This window comes from Halichondria panicea, chromosome 6 (assembly GCF_963675165.1).
Source record: "Halichondria panicea chromosome 6, odHalPani1.1, whole genome shotgun sequence".
Lineage (NCBI taxonomy): Eukaryota > Metazoa > Porifera > Demospongiae > Suberitida > Halichondriidae > Halichondria > Halichondria panicea.
The window spans coordinates 4,726,614-4,734,965 of NC_087382.1; the positions used below are offsets into that span (position 1 = coordinate 4,726,614).

The window sequence follows — 8,352 nt, forward strand, 5'->3', positions numbered from 1 at the left end:
GGCCGACCTCTCAAATAGTCAGGACAGGAACAAACTCATTGTATATGTGATCTACGAATCTGACATAGCAAATTAAGTTGTCTTTCTGATATATTATTTAAAGCATGCTGGGCAACTATTTTACTAACAATGTTAGTGTTGTGTCTTTTCCCTTTGGGTAAATTGTAATAATTGTTTCAATGTTTTGCCACTTGAGTTCCATATATTGTTGGTGTTACAGTGGATGGTAACAATCATCCCTATGGCCCATAACTGTAATGGGAGCAAAAGTACAGCTACGTAATTAAATTTATGTACACTTATACCACTCAGGACACTTATGTGACAGAGAGTATTACATGTAATTGTGAATTAATCAAGTAATAAGACAGTAAGTCATGTATGCTTTACTTTTGGTATACTTCAACCATTAATGTTTGAATTGAGCCAAATTGCAGTCTTTTATATACACACTCACAGATGTTGGATTGTTTAATCAAAATCATCCATTGTTTTTTTGATAGTAGAATATTCTATATAGCTCTGACATGTTTTCAGTTAGTGGCCCATTAGCAGATTCCCTTAGCATGGACATAATAATAACCTTTGTTGCATTGCTGCATGACTCAAGTTGAGTGTATTCACACTCCTGTCCAACAAAATTAATAATGATAATGAGTGTCTCTCATAAAAGCAGTGATTTGACAGTTTGGGTGGGAGGTCGGAAACTTCGCGTATTTAAATGCGGCCTGGAATCGAGGCAAAGCAAAACTGGGGCAAAGTGACCTTTTGAGACCTGAGCCTAACATTCTCTATATCGAATACAGTTTTATATGTGATACACTGAATGAGACATTGTGGTTTCTGTATAGTAAATATACTAGTCTAAGACAGCAATATGCATGCAGTTACTAATTGTAATTCCAGCCACGTAACCCACCACCCACCTATAGAAATCTCACTGAATAATTCCCTCTCTTCCGCAGATCATGCAGCACATGATTCCAGCACAATGCAAATAGCTACAAATTTTTGGGGTATCAATCTGCAAGTATATAGGTGCTGGTTTCTATATGCAACAAATTAGTATTAGTTATTACATGGCAATTCGTGCCACAAGCAGTTTATTGGCCCTTGTACCAGATAATGATATCCGGCCCTTGACCACAATCCTTGACCACAAATAATGATAATGAGTGTCTCTCATAAAAGCAGTGGTCGGAAACTTCACCTAAAGGTCAACTTTCTGTATGTGCCCACTCTGTCCCACAAGTAATGAGAATGCTGCTTGATCCCAGGCCGCTCTTCCTTGAAGAGTGGGCCTGGCATCGAGTGCTTGCGCATGCACTAACCATTAGCCAGATACCGGCTAATACAGGATAACAATGTTTATGTTCAGAAAACAATTACGTCACAGCAAACGGAAGTGGATTAAAGGAAGTAGATAGAAAGTGTGAAGGTTTCTAGCCCATCTAATAGCGTTCTGATAGCTACCCCATAGACTGCTATGCTAAAAAGACTGCAACAGTGTGGCACAGTCAGCTTTACCGTATCCCTCGTGCAGCTACACCTCGAGGCATAATTATTCATTGACAGGAATGTAAAATGCTGTACACAACATCTACGTTGTAGATCTATTATTAGGCTTCTATAAATCCTTGGATCATTCATCAAGCAGTCAGATAGACTTTTGTTCTATTACGCTAGCTCCTCTCCTATAACGACTGTGTGAAAATAATAATTATGACTTGTAGTAACATTATTTGCTTGTTTTTGACCTCTGAGATCAAAGGAATAGCAGTGATGGCATATTATAGGGCAAAGTGACCTTTTTGGGACCTGAGTCACAATTTTTTTGTGTCTTCTGAGCCTTGTATAGTAGATAATGATCTCGGGACTAAAGGTAGGCCCTGGTAAATTATGCTCCTTTTTCTGCCTATTATGCTTTTGAGCAGTGCCCCAAATTCAGCCTATTATGCTCGCCGAAACAACCCATTATGCTCCATATTGACGTCATAAATAATCTTTTTTCAGCAGTAGTAACAACTCTTGTTGTATTGTACATTTCAATACGACAAGAGATAACTTCATTTGTAACATAACTGAAGACAGAAGATTCTTCTAGATGTAAAAGAGGCATTTAAAAGAGAAAAAACACGTTCAGCAGCAGCAGAGGAGTGAGAGGACGGACCGTTGCATTTGCACCAAACTGACCAAATTCAAAATTTTAACCCTATTATGCCCCAATTATGCCAGCATAATGACCTAACCTATTATGCCCCATATTATGCCGGCATAATTTGCCAGGGCCTAACTAAAGGCCCTTGACCACAATCTACTACAGTAGAACCTCGATTATCCGGCCCTCCATTATCCGGAACCTCGATTATCCGGCTTGGCAGTTTTCTTGTTATCAGATTAGAAAATGGGCGTGTCCCTCAAACGCGCATGCGCGTTGCAGCTGTTACCATGGAGACATGCCTGCTTATCTTCTGCGCATGCGCAGACAACCATGTGGCACTGCTGTCAATAAAGTGGGTGTTTATCTATTCGATTATCCGGCATATTCACTTATCCGGCCTGCTTCTGGAACCAAGGTGTCCAGATAATCGAGGTTCTACTCCATAACTAACTTTTGACCTCTGAGATCAAAGGAAACTGTGCACACATGGGATACACTGGCTCAGTAGTGCCTTTGCCCTGGGCCTAAGTCACTACTGAGCTATTATATCCCATGTGGCACTATGGCATGTGTCACAACTATTACCTTAAGCAAACTTAGCGAATTTAAAGCAAAACATGGCGAGAGGCATTAGCACAGCGCAAGCTTGAACTCGTTTGAACAGTTCCAGAATTTGGGAAACAAAATTAATTCAAAATGACATAAAACTTACAAAATTGACATCAGCTAATAATGCACAAAAAACACTCTCACACTATATACCTAGCTGAACTACAACAGCATAAATTATGCATAATAATTAATACTCTGAAAACAGTTGCATGAAATTCCCTATAACAATCTGACTAGCTATACACCTAACAGTCATTAAGTTCAGCCCACCCTAGGACATGGTTCCAAACACGGGGTTGTGACGACAGATGCTGGGTCCGTGCTCATCGTAATCTTTCTTTGTGTGGCATACCTCGTAGAACTCGGGCTGGAGGGGGAGGGGGGGGTTAGTCAAGACATGTACCATAACTGCTCTAATAGATACGTGTAGTAACTAACTATTAAAGCCTATAACTACACTGTACAGCTACTATAAATAACTACCCCCTGCATAAGGTAAGTAGCTCACTCAAAATTAACTCTTCTATAGCGAATGAGATTTGAGGGAAATGTATTGGAATGGGACCTTCGAAACTCCAATACGTGTGATATGGGAACGGTACAGTATATACATGTAGCACATTACATAGTAAGAGGTAGTGTACTACATGCATGACTCACTGTGCTGGCCAACATGGATCCTCCAAACCAGACAGCGTAGCGCTGCATGTGATGGGTGATCACTGCCACGTCAATGGGCTTGGGCTGGAGGGGTTAAAATAGCACATGTCACAGGAAAGCACATACAGTATATGTGAACTACAGTATGGGTATACTACTGCACTGCACTAAGCAACAGAGTAATGCAATGTTCTGTACATTTATTTAACACTTGCAGGTCAGGTACACATGTACAGGAAGCTTCACAATGGATTTGTTAATAGCTTTCCAGCTCAGGCAATTATATCTAAAAAAGAGCCACCTTTTTATACGTAGTTGTAAGAAGTTTATGATAGGTAAAGATCATGTGACAAGTATTCTCAAATTAACACTGAGCTACCCCTAACCTTCAGTTTTCCTCCACTGAGCTCAAAGCTGAGTTGTAGTCGAGCCTCCACTGTTCTCTTGAGATCTCTTTGTAGTCGACGCCCAAAGTCACGGAACATGGTTGACCCTCCAGACAGTACTATGTTCTGTGTGTGTGCATTTGTGTCAGTAACTAAGTAAAAAACATGAGATATAATATGGAGATTTTTAAAGTGAGGCTCAACTTTACTAAATTTGTTTACACATACAGCATTATAGGCACATGTACACATGTGTAATGTATACGTGTACAATACTGTAAAAACAGCAACACACATCCGAAGTTAAGCCCCACCCACCTTGTAGAGAGGACGTCTGACGTCAATGGGGCAGTGCTGAATGACAGTGTCCACCACCTCTGAGATGGGTGTGGTGAAGTCAGGGTTTGAGAACTCGGGGTGGAAGAAAATCTCTGGCCCAAGAAACCTCTCGTAACCGACATCCACTGAGAAGGGCTGTGTGTGCAAAGAGGTATTTGTAGCGAATGATACACTTTGCTTGCTAATATTGATCAGGACTACATTGCAAAAGAGAATTTGTAGCTCCTTACCACATAAATTACACAAATGCAGTAGCAGTGATTTGAAATATTTCGAGACTACATTGCAAAAGAGAATTTGCAGCTCCTTACCACACCTAAAATACACAATGCATACTACATATAATTATATTGTACATTGTACACCTACATGTAGGCACACTAATTCCATCGCAATGCAGCTAAAGTCTCCACCCCCACCCCCACCCCCCACCACACCCACACTTACTTTCTTAGTGATAGTGTTGACTCCATCGTACACCTTGAACCACTTGGACACCTCATTGTCATATTTGTTAAACTCTTTGGCAACGTCGGGACAGATGTATCCGAAACGCTCTTTGATCTGTTTGGCTGTCTCCAAGCTCTGCTCTGGGGGGATACCCGACTCCCGCTCTCTCAACAGCTGTTGGATGAAGTACGTGATGTCTCGACCAGCGATAGGGATGTGCTTGATACAGCTGCCAATGACATAGCCCTCAGCCTGGGTGAGATCAATGGTGTTATTTATGTGATGAAACTCATACGTACATTGTACTGTATATGACACCGTCTACTTTTGACAGCCTATAAGTAGAGGCTGCAATTTTCTTGTCAACAAGAGGCTAAGTCGCCCTATACATGTAAGCGTAATACAGCCAGGCCCCCAAAATCTCCATAGAACGTGTTTCAAACAGGCCACTATAATTATTACAACCACTGCTGGGGTAACTGCTACATGTACAAAAAAGACGTGTATAAGTAGAAACAAATGAAATAGTCACCATGAGTGAATTCAATCAGCCACAATCCTATTATTTACTTACATTGTAACCTCCTTTACCATCCATTGTACATGTATGTGTATTATATGCTCATCAAAATGGACGAAAAGCTACAAAAAATAGAAATAGGTGGCCTAGTTTACATAGAGGCAACATGTTTGGGATAGACACATGCTGGAATGAACACAGCACTTTACATAGTTTGCAGATACACACATGACTTCAATATATACGAAACACAACCATGCTCCCTCCAGTGAGCACAGAACCTTGCAAACACATACCACAAAAGAGCTACGTATAATCCAGTAGTCCTACATGTACAAGCATGCTTTGCACATCAAAGTGATGCCTGTATGTCTATTGTGGTCATTTTATATACACACAGGTTAATAGGCACTGAAGTTTCCATAGCAACGTGACAGGCCAACTCTTTACAGCTAGTTTAAAAACTTACCACTGGAATGACGTGAGTAACTCCATCCCCAGAGTCGATAACTGTTCCTGTTAGAGTTCTCTCACCCACCTGACGTGAGGTCCACGAGGCAGCCAACGCCAGAACAGCCTGTGAGGGTGTGAGGGTGTGTTTGTGTAGGGTATTTGCCAGAGTATATGCACAGGAACATTCAATACAAACATGTGAGCATCACACTTTATATGTGTACAAGAAACGACACAATTCAAACTAATGGATATCATAACCTGCTCTGGCAACCACTACAATGACTAGTAGGGTACCTATTAGGATACCTACATGTAGCGTAAACATTCATGAACATACAAGTATGTAGTATACACTAAATTGAAAATGAACACAATCAGCCTACACAAATATCACAACCATGAGGTGGACAATGAAAACACACATCACATCAGTTTCGAAAAACACTAGCAACCACACATATAATTATAGTAACCAATCACATGACAGTCACGCCCACCTGTACGGCAATATACAATCCAGGGACATTGAAGGTCTCAAACATAATCTCGGCCGTGTATTCGCGATTCTCTGGTGTATTTAGCGGAGGCTCTGTGAGCAAGAAATAGTGATCCTCTGGTTCGGCACGGAGGTACTTGAAGATGCACTGCTCCCAGAATCGCTCCATGAGATCCCAATCCTCTACCACACCGTGACGAATCGGGTACTTGGAGGCGTAACTGGGCCTGTCAGCCTCGTCACCAATGTAGAAATCTGTAGGTGTGTGTGGGTGTGTGTGTGTGTGTGTGTGTGTGTGTGTGTGTGTGTGTGTGTGTGGGTGTAGATTGCCATCAAAACAGACCACGTGATAAGGACCTGCTACAGAATACGCAATTTTTGACAGAATTGATGTTCCAAATGTCAATTACCGCCATTCAAAGCTACTTAACTACTGCTGTAGCTACTTATTTTTCCACAAAACCAAACTCTCGAAGCTTTACTGGACTCTGGGGTTTTGCTTGGCTAACGGATCAAGTTGTTTGTATCCTTTCACTTGGAGGCTGGGTTCTATTTTTTTTAAGATGTTTTTTTTCAATTTCTTTCACCTTGTGATAGAGAATCCTAGAATACACAGAAACTTAGATGCTCCAAACGTTAGTTACGGCCATTCAAAGTAAGTTAGTGAAACACACTCAAGTCTATATTTGTTTACATGTATAGATATTCAATTGCTCTCTCACCCAAATCGTCCACTCCCTTGCCCATTCTCCTCTGAGCCTGGTCACCAACATGAGCCGACTCCTTGATGGCAATGGCTGTGTGTGTGTGTGTGTGTGTGTGTGTGTGTGTGTGTGTGTGTGTGTGTGTGTGTGCGCGCGCACGCGCGCGTGGGAGCAAGTTAACCATTAAAGCTACCCCAGTGGTAAAGAAGAGTTCAGTAAATGTGTGAATCTCTCCAAATTATATATCTCCAATTAGAATGAGGGGGAGGAGAGGGGTTAACAAATAACACCTTCAATGGCAATAACTAATACACAGCAGCTTAGGCAGGATGGATTCTAATGATGTCACTGGTCTTATGCAAAAGGCCTTAAAAGGGAAAAACTAACGATCAACAATCACATTAGCAACACACACACAAAGAAGGGGATACATTACTGGCAGCTAATAGAGTTATCCAAAAGAACCACAACTCAAGTAAAACACACCTTAACATAATAACGATACTTATATCTAAACCCAAAATAAAAAAGACTAACACTCCTTTAAGGAATAGGATATCTCTACCCCGAGCTCATAGGCATGGTGTACTCTATGTGTGTGTGTGTGTGTGTGTGTGTGTGGGGGGGGGGGGTTGGTGATGCTCACTTGACGGTATGATGAACTGTGGTTCTGTGTTGCCGGCAAAGCCAAGCTTGGTATACCTGTAGAAACAAAGCAAATTGATATTAAGACGACAAAATAACATGTGTGTATGAAGCACAAGCTCAACTTAGTACAGTACATGGATACTCAAAATCCAGCAATTTTTGCACACGAAAAATAGAGTGGTTAAACTCTGTGCACATGTAGAGACTTGTGTTTCACAGTCAGTGTATCGGAAAAGTTTGTGACGTCAGTCTACTGCACATTTTAGTTATACTACCAAAAAAACTAGATACACAAAAGTCTCCTAGTGCTGTATCAGTAGGTACTATAGCTAGCTTCATTACTTGCTATGCTATGCTATGCTATGCTATGCTATGGTGGTGAGCATCCCGTGCATTTATTAAATATCACTATCATCTTGTGGTAACTGCATGTGGTTCAGCCACTTGAGTTGCCAGTATTACAGTGGCAAACATTGCACAAGTTCTACACGGAGAGTGACCAGTCTACTTTTCTTCATGCAAAAATGACGGCTAGCGAGTCTACAGTACATGGTGTATTTATAGTCTAAGTGTATACATATACGTACACGCAGACACTCATTATCTCTGCACTTTTGTAATTGAGCTGCATAAATGCACTAGGGAATTACAGCTTCTAGGGATGCTATGAAACACATGCATTGCTAGAACCATGTGTCAGGTACACGTTTCTTCATGTGTTTGCGTATGTTATAGGCTCTAAATCTCACCCAGTTCCACAGTCAATGACGGCAGCAGGCTGTCGCATCGACATCTTGACTTTGGGGGCTAATGGAGACTGGAAACAGATAAATAAAGCCAAGAGAACTTGTGTACAAGATGGCTGCCCTGATGATGGTATCAGTGGTTCACGTGACCTAGCCAAATAAAGTCACTGCCCA

At 41.3% G+C, this 8,352-nt stretch overlaps 1 protein-coding gene across 1 annotated transcript; it reads right to left on the reverse strand.

Annotated features, from left to right (window-relative positions):
• Window positions 1-2,833: 2,833 nt before the first annotated feature.
• On the reverse strand, window positions 2,834-8,342 carry LOC135337867 (actin-related protein 3). The gene is made up of 10 exons (XM_064533875.1): window positions 8,182-8,342; window positions 7,431-7,486; window positions 6,803-6,877; window positions 6,082-6,335; window positions 5,598-5,705; window positions 4,606-4,860; window positions 4,138-4,293; window positions 3,820-3,945; window positions 3,434-3,517; window positions 2,834-3,140 (listed from the first exon to the last, which is right to left on the reverse strand). Exons 1-10 carry the CDS (start codon window positions 8,223-8,225, stop codon window positions 3,045-3,047), a joined length of 1,254 nt encoding a protein of 417 aa, XP_064389945.1. The 5' UTR covers window positions 8,226-8,342; the 3' UTR covers window positions 2,834-3,044.
• Window positions 8,343-8,352: the final 10 nt, after the last annotated feature.

Excerpts from the sequence above, each read along its gene's own strand:
- LOC135337867 (XM_064533875.1), bottom strand. The coding sequence starts at position 8,225 with ATGTCGATGCGACAGCCTGCTGCCGTCATTGACTGTGGAACTGG. Across the intron at positions 4,294-4,605 it reads TCAACACTATCACTAAGAAA|CCCTTCTCAGTGGATGTCGG; the intron begins GTAAGTGTGGGT and ends TTGCACACACAG. Across the intron at positions 3,518-3,819 it reads TCAGTGGAGGAAAACTGAAG|CCCAAGCCCATTGACGTGGC; the intron begins GTTAGGGGTAGC and ends TAACCCCTCCAG.